The 16,919-nt window shown below is 35.3% G+C and overlaps 1 protein-coding gene across 1 annotated transcript in view; it reads left to right on the forward strand.

Annotated features, from left to right (window-relative positions):
• Nucleotides 1-16,919, forward strand: part of LOC106845862 (uncharacterized) — a 310,124-nt gene that overhangs the window by 66,321 nt on the left and 226,884 nt on the right. The window contains exons 7-9 of the mRNA XM_070516801.1: nt 11,711-11,787; nt 14,463-14,583; nt 16,534-16,767. Coding sequence (XP_070372902.1) covers nt 11,711-11,787; nt 14,463-14,583; nt 16,534-16,767 — 432 coding nt within the window. The remainder of the gene's footprint in view (nt 1-11,710; nt 11,788-14,462; nt 14,584-16,533; nt 16,768-16,919) is intronic.

Raw genomic sequence — 16,919 nt, forward strand, 5'->3', positions numbered from 1 at the left:
GGCTTTTTCTTGTATGCCGTATATAACAGGAACTTAGAAATATATGTTAATTTTAAAGAAGGAATATTTATTAAGCACCTAAAATGTAAAAGTCATTTTGTGTGAAATGGAAACATTGAAAGACCGGACCGTGTGTGTGTGTGTGGGTGTGGGTGTGGGTGTGGGTGTGTGTGTAAAATATGTCACCATTATTTAAAGTGATTCTCATTTATTTGGTGTAGATGCCAGAGGGTCATTTTAAGATTTTATACGGTTCTATAAAGTGATTTATAAATTATCTCCAGCTATGTTTTCAAAGAATCCGTTTTCACTCCTCTCTTCATTTTGCTCCACATTTTAGTTTTATAATTTCACTTTAAAGCTCTCCATGCTTGAAACTTCCCAATGATTCTCCATATTCTATGATAAAACCCTCAACAGATGTGCAAGTTGAACTATCAGCCTGCTCACCCCCAGTGAATAACAGGCTCCTTGAAAGAATTGTTAAGGAAATTAGTATAAAATATTAAGGAAGCTCTAAGAAGAATGATCTCAGTGCAAAGGAGGAGACAGATATAGTGCCAAAAAAATAATTCGTTTGTTTGAAAATCTCCACAAATGCTATTAGAGAAAAAAATTATAGATTTATACATATTAAAGAAAACTCCCCAAAACGATTTTCTCGTTTATATTGAGTAGCTTCATTTCAGAAGATATAAATTTCTTTTTAGTAGAAAAACCAACTAGTAAATGGCTTTCTGATATCTAAAGTGTAATATTTTTCCTATTACTGCTGCCTGCTCTTAGCTCGAATATCTCTAAGGTAATTGGTGTGGGCTGAAATTTACATCAACTTTGTGATTTTGTGAATATGAAAGAAGAAACTTTACACAATGTAGTGAATAATTCATATTTTAGAATCCTTTTCAAGTTTAAAAATATATATATATTTCATGTAAAAGATGTATAACAGGCTCATAGAGGTTTTTCTGAAAGGAATATGAAGTATTGAATCTTTGATTTTTTTCTTTAGTTTAGATAAAAAATATATTATCTATGACTCTGTTCCATTTTACTTTTCAATAAGGCTTCACAGATATAGCAAACTTGTGAGGGTGAAGAAGAGCTTTTAAAGTATTACCGTGACCATTATGACAATGATTTTATATCTGTTTGATTTTCTATTTCTTTCACAAGAAGGTAATATCAACAAAGAAGGTTCAATCAGAGAACATGCATGGGAAACTCTGGTGCTGAATCCTTCCCTCTTGAAATTCTTTTCTTTAGGTGAGTAAGATTGGCCCTGAGCTAACATCTGTTGCCAATCTTCCCCTACTTTGTATGTGGGATGCTGCCGCAGCATGGCTTGATGAGTATGGTGTGTAGGTTCACGCCCAGCATCCGAACCTGCAAATCCTGGGCCACCAATGCAGAGCATGCGAGCTTAACCACTACACCACTGGGGCTGGCCCTTGAAATTCATACTGGAAAAAATATTCTTAAGTGCACCAATAGGGTCTCTAGTTACACTTTCCTTTCTTGGGTCAACTCAATAAAGAGAACTGATGCAGCAGGATTACTTTAGAGAAATATGGAAAAAAGGAATTACGCCTTTCAGGAGTTATACTTAAAGTAAAGATGCTGAACTTTAGGGTAATAATCATGAAGTAATGTTGTTTGGGACTCCTTGACCCAACATTCCACTCTGACAACTTCAAACTCATGTTTTAATATTTTAAAAGGTTAAGTCAAGAGTAAAATATGTAACTTCTCACGTTTCCTGTTCCCCTTCTAGTTTTAGCAGTGCCCTGTGAAGGAGGTCACTATGGTTGTTATTCCCTTACTGAAAGCCATTTTCTGATGGCAGCTCTGTGGTAAGAAACTACTGGACCTCTCAATGGACATGCCTCAGAAGAGGGGGAGCCAGATCACGAATGATTACATTAGTTTTGTAAGAGGCATGCAGAGCTAGTTAAAAAATTTAAACTTCATTTTGCCATTAAAAAATAAGAACATAGTCCAAAATCATCAACAATAATTAATAAAATTCAGAGTAATTCCTTAATTTTTTAGTCTATACTCAAATTTCACCAATTGTTCCCAAAATATCCTTTACTACATGTTTGTCCAAACCAGGACCCAATCAGGACATACATTGCACCTGGTCTTCTGTCCTGTAAGTTAAGCCTGACATATTGACTGGGTCAGATGTACCACAGACATGCGATAAACAAGTTTGTCCCATTGCTTCCCCCTGGGGATGTTGGCCTCTTCTCTCATTCCCTGTACTTCCAATAATATGCAAGTTGATCTAAAAGTGCCAATGGGATTCGAGATAAATATCTTTGGCTAGAATACATCAGGAACAATATTGTGTACTCCATATTTTGATTCATCCAGAGATGAGTAATATCTGATTGTTGCATCATTTATGATGTTAAAATCGATCATTGGTTTGGGGTGATGGTAGCTTGATTTATCTATTGTTTCCCCTTTGAGACGAAAAAAGAAATCTGTGTTATATTACTTTGGTATCCAACAATATTGACCTCCTCATCAAACTATTCACTTTTTAGGGTTATTACGTCTCTTGGTAGTCTTGCTTGAAGCAATAATTTCATTAAGGATTGCAAAATTCTACCATTTTATCTAAATTTGTTAGTTGGAATTCTTCCATAAAGTGCAACTTTCCCTGACCGACTGTGGTTATTTTGCTACCCTAGAATGGTTTCTACTAAAAAGACAGGATACATGTAGAAATAGTTTTAATGGTATAGGGTCATTGGTAAACATTTGTCTCTAGTTGAAAGGCACAAAGCATGATTTTATATTTAACATCAGAAACTTTTTTTGCTCATGACCTCAAGATATATCTCAATAAAGCAGTTACTAAAAAGTTTAAAAATTAAATAAAATTAGGAATTTGTAAGTTATGAAAACTTGCACGAGTTTGTAAACTGCTGTAGTCCTTATTCCTCAGATCTTCTATCTCCTGTGCTCTGGATCATACCAAATATTCGTTTTATATTTCTTAGAATTATATCACATACCTTCTCAACATATATCTCTTTTTTCCATATTCCCTTACATTTTAGTAGAAAACCCATTCTTTTTAAAAAAATTATTTCTTGAGATCACATTGGTTTATAACGTGTATATTTCAGGTGTACATTATATTTCATCTTCTGTATAGACTGGATTATGTTCACCACCAAGACTAATTTTCATTTGTCGCTGTGCATATGTGCCCATTCACCATTTTGGCCCTCTCCCCACTCTCTTCCCCTCTGGTAACCACCAATCTTTCTCCTTATCTATGTGTTTGATGGTTTATCTTCCACATATGAGTGAAATTATACGATATTTGTCTTTCTCTGTCTAACTTATTTTGCTTAGCATAATACTCTCAAGGTACATCCATCTTGTTGCAAATGGCAGGATTTTGTCTTTTTTCTGCCTGAGTAGTATTCCATTGTACATATACAGCACATCTTCTTTATCTATTCACCCACTGATGGGCACTTGGGTTGCTTTCCAAATCTTGGCTGTTGTGAATAATGCTGTGATGAACATAGGAGTGCATGTATCTTTTTGAATTAGTGTTTTAATGTTCTTTGGATGAATACCCAGAAGTGGAATAGCTAGATCATACATTCTATTTTTAATTTTTTTGAGAAATCTCCATACTCTTTTCCATAGTGGCTGCACCAGTTTGCATTCCCACCAGCAGTGTTTGAGGGTTCCCCTTCCTCCACGTGCTCTCCAACACTTATTTCTTGTCTTGTTAATTATAGCCATTCTGAAAAGACTTGAGGTGATATCTCATTGTAGTTTGATTTGCATTTCTCTAATACATAGCAATGTTGACATCTTTTCATGTGCCTGTTTGCCATCTGTATATAGTCTTTGGAAAAATGTCTGTTCATATCTTCTGCCCATTTTCTGATCAGGTTGTTCATTTTTTTGTTGTTGAGTTGTGAGTTCTTTACGTATTTTGGAAATTAACCCCTTGTCAGATATACGATTTGCAAATATTTTCTCCCCTTTGGTAGGTTGTCTTTTCGTTTTTGTTGGTAGTTTCCTTTGCCATGCAGAAGCTTTTTAATCTGATGTAGTCCCATTTGTTTATTTTTTCTTTTGTTTCCGTTACCAGAGTAGACACAGTATTCAAAAAGATGTGGCTAAGACCGATGTCAAAAAGTGTACTGCCTATATTTTCTTCTAGGGGTTTTATAATTTCACGTCTTACAATCAAATTTTTAATCCATTTTGAGTTAATTTTTGTATATGATGAAATATAATGGTCTACTTTCATTCCTTTCATGTGGCTGTCTAGTTTTGCCAACATCATTTATTGAAGAGATTCTCCTTTCGCCATTGTATGTTCTTGGCTCCTTTGTTGAAGATTAGCTGTCCATAGATGTGTGGGTTTATTTCTGGGTTCTTAATTCTGTTCCATTGATCTATGTGCTTATTTTTCTGCCAGTACCATGCTGTTTTGATTACTATAGTTTTGTAGTATATTTTGAAATCAGGGAGTGTGATATCTCCAACTTTGTTCTTTTTTCTCATGATTGTTTTGGCTATTTGGGGTCTTTTGTTGTTCCATATAAATTTTAGAATTGTTTGTTCTATTTCTATGAAAATGTCATTGGAATTGCATTGAATCTGTAAATTGCTGTAGGTAATATGGGCATTTTAACTATGTTTATTCTTCCAATCCATAAGCATAGAATATCTTTCCATTTCTTTATGGTTTCTTCGATTTCTTTCAGTAATGTCTTGTAGTTTTCAGTGTATAGGTCTTTCACCTCCTTGGTTAAATTTATCCTGAGATATTTTGTTCTGTTGAGATTGTAAAAGGGATTGTATTGTATTCTTGATTTCTCTTTCTGCTAGTTGTTCATTAGTATATAAAAATGAAACTGATTTTTGTATGTTGATTTTGTACCCTGAAACTTTACACATTTATTATTTCTAATAGTTTTTTGGTGGATTCTTTAGGGTTTCCTATATATATATATAAAGATGTATATAGTTTTACTGTCATCTGCACATAGTGACACTTTTACTTGTTCCTTTCCAGTGGATGGCTTTTATTTCTTGCCTAATCGCTCTGGCTAAGACTTTCAATATTATGTTGAATAAAAGTGGCAAAAGTAGGCATTCTTGTCTTGTTCCTATTTTTAGAGGAATGACTTTCAGTTTCTCACCACTGAGTGTGATGCGGCCTGTGGGTTTGTCCCATATGGCCTTTATTATGCTGATGTACTTTCCTTCTATACCCATTTCCTTAAGAGTTTTTGTCATAAATGAATGTTGGATCTTGTCAAATGCTTTCTCTGTATCTATTGAGATGATCATGTGATTTTTATTCTTCATTTTGTTAATGTGGTATGTCACATTGATTGATTTGTGGATGTTGAACCATCCCTGGATCCCTGGCATAAAACCATTTGATCATAGTCTATGATCCTTTTAACGTATTGTTGCATTTGTTTTGCTAATATTTTGTTGAGAATTTTTGCATCTATGTTCATCAGCGATATTGGCTTGTAATTTTCCTTTTTTCTGTTGACCTTGTCTAGTTTTGATGCTAGGGTAATGTTGGTTTGTAAAATGGGATAGGAAGCATCCTGTCTTCTTTAATTTTTTGGAAGTGTTTGAGAAGGATAGGTATTAAGTCTCCTTTGAATGTTTGGTGGAGTTCACCAGAGAAGCCATCTGGTCCTAGACTTTTATTTTTTGCAAGGTTTTTGATTAGTGTTTCAATCACTTTACTTGTGATTCATCTATTCAATCTCTATTTCTTCTTGACTCAGTTTTGGGGGATTGTATAGTTCTAAGAATTTATCCATTTCTTCTAGGTTATCCAATTTATTGTTGTATAGCTTTTCATAGTATTCTTTTATAACCCTTTGTATTTCTGTGGTATCTTTTGTAATTTTTCCTCTTTCACTTCTGATTTTATTTGAAGCTTCTCTCTTTTTTTCTTAGTGAGTCTGGCTAAGGGTTTGTCAATTTAATTTTGTTTTCTTTTCGATGAACCAGCTCTTAGTTTCGTTTATCCTTTCTGTTGATTTTTTAGTTTCTGTTTCATTTATTTCTGCTCCTCCTACTGACTTTGTGCTTTGTGTGTTCTTTTTCTACTTCTTTTAGGTATAGTGTTAGATTTTTTTTGAGATATTTCTTGATTGTTGAGGTAGGCCTGTATTGCTGTAAACTTCCCTCTTAGTACCATTTTTGTTGCATCCCATAAGTTTTGGTATGTTATGTTTTCATTTTAAGTTATCTTCAGGTATTTTTGATTTTGTCCCTTGATTTCTTCATTGACTCAATAGTTGTTCAGTGGCATGTTGTTTAGTCTCCACATTATTTGTGACTTTTCCAGCATTATTCCTGTTTTTGACTTCCAGTTTCATATTACTGTGGTCTGAAAAGATGCTTGATATGATTTCAATCTTCTTAGATTTATTGAGGCTTTTTTTTGTTTCTCAACATATGGTCTGTCTTTGCGAATGTTCTGTGTGCACTTGAGAAGAAGGTGTATTCTGCTGCTTTTGGATGGAATGTTCTATATACATCTATTAAGTCTATCTTATCTACTGTTTCATTTAAGGCCACTGTTTCCTGTTAACTTTCTTTCTGCATGATCTGTGCATTGATATAAGCAGGGTGTTAAAGTCCCCTACGATTATTGTTTGCTGTCAATTTCTCCCTTTAGGTCTGTTAATAGTTTCTTTATATACTTTGGCTCTCCTATGTTAGGTGTATATATATTAATAAGCTGTATTTCATCTCGATGGAATGGCTCTTTTATCATTATATAATGTCCATCTTTGTCTCTTGTTACGTTTTCTGTCTTGAAGTCTGTTTTGTCTGATACATTTTAGCTACACCCGCTTTCTTTTGGTTGCAATTTGCTCGACGTATCATCCTCCTTCCTTTCACCTGAGCCTATGTTTTTCTTTAGAGTGGAAATGAGTTTCTTGGAGGCAGCATATTGTTGGGTCTTGTTTTTTTAATCCATTCAGCTGCTCTATATCTTTTGACTGGTGAATTCAATCATTTTACATTTGGAGTGGTTATTGATATAGGAGGGCTTAATACTGCCATTTTGTCTTCTGTTCCCTGGTTTTTCTATATTTGCTTCTTTTTCCTTGTATCTCTGTCTGCCATTTCAATACGGTGGTTTTCTGAAAGGGAAAACTCATTCTTATAAGGGCCTGGTTTGTGACTCTCATTAGCTTTGAGCAGAAGGTAGTATAGAATGAAAAGGAAAATTAAAGGTAGCTTTCATTGTTTTATGATAAAAACTTGAACATGACCTTCACTTCTATATTTAGAGATCAGAGATTTTTTTGGTTTTGTTTCTTTTTTGAGATTTTGATGTTTTCTGTCTTTTTAAGCAGCAGATATAAAAGTTAAAATGACAAAATACCATTGTAGCCAATATGTGGCAGATATTTCACATCACAGTGTGTCAAGCCTCTCAAGGATGAACTAGAGAAAGAGAAAGAATTTGGGGAGCTTTTTCATTGACCATAGTGTATCTTCATTCCTTACTCTGATATTTGAGAAGTGTAATATGGAGTTTGAAGTATGTGAATGTTTTTATGGATTTCATCTGGAAAGATTAAACTGTTTAAGTTTTTCTAAGGTATTGTGGCATATTATTCTTTATCTTGGTGCCTATCAGGTTAATTCTTCAATCTAAGTAAACTTATGAATGCTATATTTAAAGTGAATTGTTCTAATAATATTGTGCCTTTCAAAAGGTAATTATAGTCTTATCTATGATTTCAGACTTTGAATTTTTATTTCAATAATGTATTTATATTTTTAGTCATTATAATAGAGTCATTAATTCTATTATAGAATCAAGAATACATGCATATTCTTGATATATATGTTTATGATTAACGTGTTAAAGTTGCTGGTACCTGTGTATGTAAACATGTGCAATTTTTTGGAAAACAGAGAAAATTAAAATAGTTAAATCACCAGAGAGAGAATTTCTACATGGAAATGTAGAAGACCATACATTTTCATGCAAGATTTTACATAAATATACTACTTATACTGCTTGGCATGGCTCATGTAAATTTTTAGCTTTTAAAAGAAAATTGAAGAATTGACACTGAATTCAAAGGCAATTTTAATATTACTCTTTTGATATTCACAGAGATTTTATAGATTTGATATATATAATTCCAGTGTAGAGATGATTTCCTAAATAGACTTATGTTATTGTTATTTCTAAATACGTAACTGCAGTTTGGCAATGATTTCCCATATAGTATTTTTGCCTACTAACCATGGTTTTTGAACAAAGAGAGTTGGTTCAAATCATCTAATATATTATCATACAATATATAACTCAGAATTCATTAGTGTAGGGATTAGAAACATGTACTATGGAGGCCAACTCTCTAGGCTTGATCTAAACTCATCTTTACTCAGTTTCATCACTTGTAAAATAAGGATAATAGCAATATCTACCTGAAATAGTTAATGTGAGGATTCAGTGGATTGTTACATATAAAGTCCTTAGATTAGTGTCTAATGCGTTATAGATACTCAACAAATATTAGCTAAAATTGAATTATGTCCTTCATTTCTTCCCTTTTCCCTATACAAGCCACTACTACAGGCAAAGAGAGTTTGAATAATAGCATCCAAGTAAAGAATTCAATAGTAGCTAGAATGAAAAATAGGCATCTACCCAGTTTACAGAATCAAATTGGTTCTTTGTTGACTTTTATTACATGTCAAGAAAGAGAGTTAAGGAGCCAGAAATAGATTTCAAGGGTTTATAGATATTTATGGAAAATCTAGCAGCATTTGGAGTGATTATCCTGTGTTGTTTTTTTGAAGATAGAAGCGTCTAGAACAATTTTGCCCTCTTTGTGTCATTTTTTCATGCTTCTGTTGGAAAAGGTGTTCCAGGCTTGGGAAATCTAAAGAGATAATTTCCGGAAGTTAATATTCAAATTCTTTGTTTAGATGTTAGATGAATAAGTAGAACATTACTATCTTAAATGTTTTTACCAATAATGTTTGCTGACAATTTTTGCCAAATTGTTCCCTGTGTCATTCCCAGTTATAACAAACCCTCACATATTCAGACTAATAGGATATGATAGAAAGTCTAGACTGCAAAATATTTTGAAATAAATTTTATACAAAAAAAGAGATATGACTAAAGCTTTATGAAATAATTGTTACAGAATAAAGTTTAGGATAGAATCTTCTTTGATAAAGTGATAAATCTTAATTAATTCACTATTAATAAATAATTAATGCTTCAGTGCTTGAGAGGATTTGAGAATATTTGAGTCTATGAGGGAATCCATTCTCTTTGCAAGCCATACTTTCTCTGATTGTTTTGGAAAATAGTTGGTACAAAGGAAAATTTCATAAGACTTAATACGGTTTTACTGTTTAGCCCTTTCTATTCACTTCTGAAGGAACATATACACCCATTGATCTAAGCCTTAATTGTTTTCACAAGGAAATCAATTACGAACTAGTCATAGAAAACATATGGGGTCAAGTGGGTGAAAGAAACTGTCACCCTTGAATGTCACTGCTAAGAAGGCATTGTGACTATGTGAAGGACCAGTTACATGGGTTAAGAATTGAGGTTTGGAACCAGAGTGAGCCAGCTCTGGTCTCCACCACACACTGAAACCTTTTGGCTTCTGATTCTTAGAAACAAACATTTGTTATTTTCAGCTGCTGAGTTTGGGGATAATTTGTTATGGAGCAATAGATAACTAATACAGATTTTGGTACTGGAAGTGAACTACTGATGTAAAAAAACTTAAAATATGACAGTGGCATTGAAACCGTGTAATGGATTTTGAGGAGAGTATTAGTGAAGGCTAAGGACCTTGAAAAAGATGTTACTAGAAACCTCACGAGGTTTGAGAAGGATGTGAATGAAGGTATAGGAAACTGAGGAACATCTCATTGGAAACTGGGCAAAAGGAGATCTTTATTGTGAAGTGTCAGAGAGTTTAGCAACGTTGTTGCCTGTAGTTATGTGGAAAGTAGAAAAGGTACCTAATGAAAGGATTGGTCCACCTAAAGAGATTTTGAACCAGAGGATTATTGGATGCTGCCTGGTTTCTTCTTGCTGTTTATTGTAAAATGTGTGGAGAAAGAGATAAACTAAAGGAAGGATTGTTAAACAAAATGAATCATGACTTGACAGTTTTGAAAATTCTCAGCCTGCCAAGATGACAGACAGTGCAAATGAAGAAATGGCTTCTGAGCAAAGAGTGAATGCCAGGAAAATATGATTCAAGGATGAAACCAAGAGTGTGACTGTCAAATCTTTTGTTAAGGCTTCAGAAATGTCACAGGTGATGCCTCAGAATACTGTTCACTCAGAGCAAAGGCATTCCGAAGAGATTAAGGATGTGCTCCACTGTTCCTCTGAATTGACCAACTGGGTTTGTTTCTAGGGGACTTAAGGTCATTGCCCCTAATCCTGTCAGTGCAAACCTGCGGTACAGAAGATCTGCTCTTGAAGAGATTTGGGGGTTTGGTTTTTGTCTAATGAAGTGAACTCCACTAAGATTCACAGAAGAAATGCAAGGTTTTAAATGGAATTATATAAGCAGAAAAATCACCTACTTGGACTAAAACAGGCAGAGAGAGAACAGAATAAAAAGGGCCCTATAGATTCCAAAATTCTCCTGGCAGGAAGAAGGCTGAGCAAACTGTTTAGCTGCAAGCATGTGCTACCTTTCATGAAACAAGGAAGAAAGATCTAGAGGGTGGAACCACCAGTCCAGAGGACAGAGCTGAGAGCCATGGAGAATCATTTTCAGACCTTGAGACTTAATCAAGGAACTGCCAACATTTGCTTATCTTGATTTCATAATTGCTATGGACTCATGATCCTGGTCTCCTGTTATTCCCACCTTTGTATAGTTCCCTCCCACACTGTACCAGAGTTGACCTGTGTCACCAATAGCGTACAGCAAAAGTGATGCAATGTCATTTCCAAGATTAGCTTATAAGGGACTGCAGTTTTCATCTTGAGTTTGTTCTTTCTCTCATATTCTCTCTTCATTCACCTTCACTGAATATATTGATCTTTGCCTATATGATACCCTTTTGGAACATCTGGAGGAGTATTATTAATAAGGTTACCATACCTTATAGTTTGTATGGGATACTCCTGGGTCATGCCTGTTCTCCTAGAATAATTGTTTCCCCTCTTACTCCCCAAATGTCATGGATTGGAAGATAAATTCTATAACCACAATTATTATTAACATTTCTAGTGTCCTACACATCCAGCCATATGCTCATTTACATTTTGTTAAACTGTACCATTATGTGGTATGGGTGCATGTGCGTGTGTGCATTTGTGTGTGTGCACGTGTGTGTGTGAGAGAGAAAGACAGAGAGATAAATAGAGAGAAATAGAAAGAGACAAAGAAGACTGTGTTGGTATCCACTAAACATTTCTCCTCCCTTTTTTATGTTGTTTACTATTGTACCTATCTGACCAAGAACTCACTAAGCAGAGAGCGAAAAGTCAGATTCCGTAATAAGGTAGCTGCTAAAGTTTGAATTGCCATGTTCTTTTTTGTCTCCTGGAACCTAAACCTTTAGGAGTAAGCATATCTCAGTCTTAGAAAACCAGCTTTCACATAGATATTTCAAGTGTATTTTGAATCTATTTATTTCATTTCTGTCTTCTTTCACGCAGGATTTGAAATTTGAAGGGGAAGGACTCAGTCAATACATTCCTATGTCATGTTTGAAGACTGACAAAACATTTGAGAAGTATGTTCCATAATGGTAGCGTTAATGCATTTTATTTTATTTTGTTTGTTTGGCTGTAGATTAAATATAGGCCAATTATAGGTGACAGGCATGCCCTAGTTTGATTCACCCTAAGAGTCAGTTCTGTGGGACCCATGACTCCATTTGTTCTTGGGGATTTATCTGTGTCCTTTCATCCATATGTGACAGTTTGGGGATGGAGCACTATAGTTATGGTGGTATAGCTAGGACCCATGTCTTATTTATCTCTCAGAAAATATCCAAAGCCTTGGTCCAGTGTAGGAACTTTCGAGATTTGGATGTCGTTGTTCCTCCATTCCAGTATAGGAGCGGCAGTAGTATAATAATACCTTGTTGGATTATTTTAAGGGTTATTTATATATTAAATACATAAATATAATGTTTTGAAAGGAGTGCCTTGAGCATGCTAAGCACTAATAAATACTAGTTAATACTGTATATCAATTGTTCTCAACAGGCATCAATTTTGCCCCCAGGGGACATCTGGCAATGTCTGGAGACATTTTGATTGTCATGACCGGGACTAGGGAGAGGTTTGTTAATGGCATCTAGGGAGAAGAGGCCAAGAATCTTGCTAAACATTCTACCATGCACAGGCAGGCCCCTACAACAAAGAATTATGTGGTTCAGATGTCAGCAGGGAAGAGGCTCAGAAACCCTGTGGTACATCAGTGCTGTTACTCATCACTGTTTTATTTAACTTATAATCCTACTACAGTGAAAATAGCATATCAGCTGGAGTGGGACCTATCTCTCTGAGAAGACTATTCCTTGCCTGAGAGAATAGGATTATACATTGCTGAGGTGTCATTTCAACACTCAAGGTGGAGATCAATGAGGTGTAGGATAGCATGCCTCCCATGCCCAAGGTTTTTAGTGGTAGGACTTCAGACCAGGAAAATGGCTTGGGAGGTCTACGAGACATTATATGCAGGAGAGTTAATTACAGGCTAACTTACAAAAGTGAAAATTGGAACTAACCTAAATATTCAACAATAAATGATTATTTAAATTATGGTAGAACGTTAGAAATAAACCCTAGTTCCTTACTAAAAAATTAGGCTACAGAAAAAAATTTAATCTCATGGAGAATGCCCATAATATACGAAGTGGAAAATACAGGTTACAAAATAATATTTACAATAGCAGCCTCAGTTTCTGAAGAAAAAATTATGTCTAGCTACCCAACTGTGAAGAATAGACAATATTTTACCAGTGTTTGTCTCTGGGCTGTGGACTAATGCGTGGCTTTTGGGGGGACTTTTGATATACTTAAATTTTATATAATGCACAAACATAAACATATATTTATATAATCACGAAATTAATAAGTGCTGTATACAAAGGGAAAAAAGAGTAATAATATGCCACAGGGCCTAATTCAAAAGTGAGCTGATGACCAGGCTGGCTCCCGGTCTAGGGGACGACTGTTCCAAGAGAACACAGAAAGCTGGACTGAGCTTTAGGTCCCTGGTGTCACCTGAAAGCTGGGTATTAACCTTTTGATGTGCATTGTGTTCCTTTTTAATTAAGGATGGTATTTTTAGAAAACTTTTAATTACAAAGAACTGAGATTGCAACCAAGGACCTTGTTTTGTTTTTTTCCACCTTAGGATGATAATCATGAATTCAGTGTCTAATTATTTAGATTAAGTTTTTAGGATAGTCCATGAGTGCCTCACAATTTTTGCCAAAGGAACAAAGAGAGAAACTGAGGAAAGCATTTCACTGTGGTTAACGTAACATGTTTGATGTTTACTAATGAAATCTGTTTACCTTCATAACTGTATAATAAGGCCATTAAAGACAATAGATACAGTAGTTTAAAAGTAATAAAATTTACAACAAAGTGTATTTAATTTGAAATTGAATTGCCGGCAAATGGGTGTCCTAATGAACCCTTGTGTCAAATGTAGCTCTAACCAAATTAAGGGGAATCATTTCTATCACAGGAGACTAAATCGGCTGTGAGATCCAAAAAGGCCATTCCTCTGGTGGGGGTACAGTCATTGTCACAGATGGCCCCGTTGATGGAATTAAGCTTAAGTCAGGAGACGTGAAAAACAAGACCCTTCTTAATTCAAATGAATTTGGGAAAGCAGGCAAACACAGTTAAAAAGCTAAAAAAGAAAAAAAAAGGAGTCAATAAAGAAGAACCTCAAATAAAGTCAGTAAATGTTAACACAAGGAAAAAACCCTGGGGAACATTTTGAGGATAGAAATAAGTCTTGATCTCTGGCCATTGCATTAAAAAAGAAAAAGTTTATGTCATCTCAGTTATTCACTTATTTAAATAATTTTTCCCCAGAGTTTCTCTAGCAGTTTATAAGATTGAAGGGGTAGGGTAGAAAATGAAGTGGCAACAAGTCTGATCAAATATTTGATCTTCTCGAAATTTCTGAAACAAGCGACATTTTAATTGTTGGGAGATCCGTAGCGAATACACTGAGTCTTATATTTTATAGGGTCACATTTCAAAAGCTACTCACCTCCTGACTTTAATCAACAGCAGTATCTGTATGTGGTGTTTATCTTGTTCCCAGTTAATCTGAGAAAATGTTTAAGGAGAACATCAAATTGTGTGGTGGTTCCAAAGGCAAATCTTTTCATTATACCCCATGTCAATTTCTCTTTCTTTTCTTTCACCTCTGCAGAGCTCCCCATCGACCATTAATTGCTGACCTAAATGTTTGTGAAGAAGACAGCGTAGCCAAGCTCTGTACCCTCACAGAAGGAACTCATGAATCAAAGAAAGCAGCAGGACCACGCTGGAAGGTGGGGCTCTTGCAACTTTTTTCCTCTGATGCAAAATGTTAAATGGTGAGATCTGTTTTATCGACTCTCTTTCCTGTTGTGCTTTTCTCCTGTAGGACCCTTTAGAGAAACGGATTTTTAGCAGGTCTTAATAAATATTTTTCAGGAGATTTCTATGCTGAAATAGAATGGCTAAAACTCTCAACTGTGAAGCCTTTGGAATTCCTCAAAACTGTGTCGTGGTACCAGGCTGAGTTCTCCTAGACAATGAGGCAGCCCTGCCCCCATGCAAATGAGACAAGCCTTGAGATTTGATGAATCTTCTATCTGCTTTTCCTACTCATCTGACACTCGCTTTGAGGAAGGTTGTAAATGCAAGAGAGATTGTGGTATAATTCCTCAGACTGGCATTTCTGCCCCCTAGTCACCATTCGATTATCTTCCAAATTGCTGTGTTTCAGAGAGATAAAGATTTTTTATGGCTTGCTGACTTGAAACAACCACAAGAGCCAGCAAAGAGATGGCTAAGCAGCCGTGCATAGTAATTCCATTGGTAAATGACAAAATCTTTGTTTGTATGACATTTCCCAAATTACTACAGAAGATGAATCTAAAATACAAAATGTCACATTTGGCATGCAAAACTATCACAATATATTTCCGTATGAAATTCATAGAGGCGTTTAATTTAGAATGTGTTTAATAACTCAGTCTGCCTGCACTGGTAATCCTGCCTTGAGGTTTAAAGAGATTGTCTTATTTATTCACTTGGTGTTAATTTTTAAAATATTTTTGGAAACCAAAATGTTAAGGTTAAGTCTTTATTGTTAATTAAGATTTTCTAATTAAGCCAAAAATAATTCTTATTCTGATTAGTTTTTAAGTATGACTTGTATGAAAAAACAAAAGAAGTTTAGCGACTTTTGCTGTTTATTTAACTGTGATTTCCAGAAGCACGCTATCTATATGGAAATATATATTATCTCTCACACAAAAAACTCTAGGCAGATTAAAAAGTGTTTACCGTTGGCTGCGGATTAACGAGTGGTGCTACTAACACGGGTAGCTAAGAGAGTAACCTCCTTCTGAACATGACATTATTTTTCTTAAAGTACAATGGAATAGAGAATTCTTCGAGGTCAAATTATTCTGAAGACTATTAGGGACTTGTGAGTATAAAAAACATGACTTAATGACATTGGAGTTATTAATAATCCCAGTTTAATTTTTGTTTAATCAGAAACAATAGTCCATTAAAAATCTTATCAATTTGTATAAACTTTTTGGCACTTATTAAAAGTGAAAATGGCCTATTTCTCTTGCTGTAGGTAAGAATGAAATTCAAATGTCCTGTAAAATATTCCTGAGTCGTGGTTTTCAGTTACATGCAATTTACACTAAGTTTTAGGTTGAAGCACATACCCATGCTAGCCCCCCTTTATCTCTTGACTCTGATTTGAAGCTTAGGAGGCAAGTTGACCTCATCTTTAAATCGAATAAAAGGATTCAATCAGGTGTCAGTCTGACCTGTTCTGCATTCATCTGTGTGGCATGAGGTCTGTGATTAGTGTTAGAGGTAAGGGCTGTCACCATTCAAACTCTGAGTTTGAAGCTTACTGCCATGTTCAGCCATCCCAGATATCTTAAGAGACATGCTGTGTGGTTTTTAGAAGTGTTGGTTTCCTGTTAATTCTATCTTATTGTAATAGATGAATGGTTTCTGATGTCACAGATCATTAACATACCATTCTTAAAAATCGGCTAAACTTGCCCTCGCATAATCGACAAGCTTGCCTTTTGACCCGCTAATTATAGATCATGTGTCCTCCTCTGTTATCATTGCTAATACCTGACAATTACAGATTGAGTAAAAATGATTGTCTACTTTCCCTCGCCCCGAGAAGCGCATTGTGGCTAATTATGTGGTTGTGCCCAGTTCCTGGGTAATTCAAGAACCCATCTTTTCTTCAGGTTGAGCAGTCTCAGTCACCTCAGCCTCTTCAAATGCAGATGAAATGCATAAGGGGCCTCAAGAACAAGGCTCCCCAAGGCGCCTACCTCCTCCAAGTGTCCCTGCTTGAGAGACCAGGAGGCTCCGTCTTGCAGTGGGGGCAAATGGAGCAGCTGAAGACCAGAACACACCCGGTGAGGCATGATGGAAACTTTTATGACATGGGGCTGTATTTCCACGAGAGTCTTTATGTGGTAAGCTATCCTTTTTGCACACATATCACCTTTTAATTAGCCTTTCGCTCTCCTTACCTATCCATCTTTTCATCTCTATTCATGTAGGTTTATATAATAGACTTTGTGTAGTAAGCATAAAGGATTTCATTCATTGATTTATCCATTCATTC

The sequence above is a fragment of the Equus asinus genome, chromosome 8 (genome assembly GCF_041296235.1).
Source record: "Equus asinus isolate D_3611 breed Donkey chromosome 8, EquAss-T2T_v2, whole genome shotgun sequence".
In the NCBI taxonomy this organism is placed as follows: Eukaryota; Metazoa; Chordata; class Mammalia; order Perissodactyla; family Equidae; genus Equus; species Equus asinus.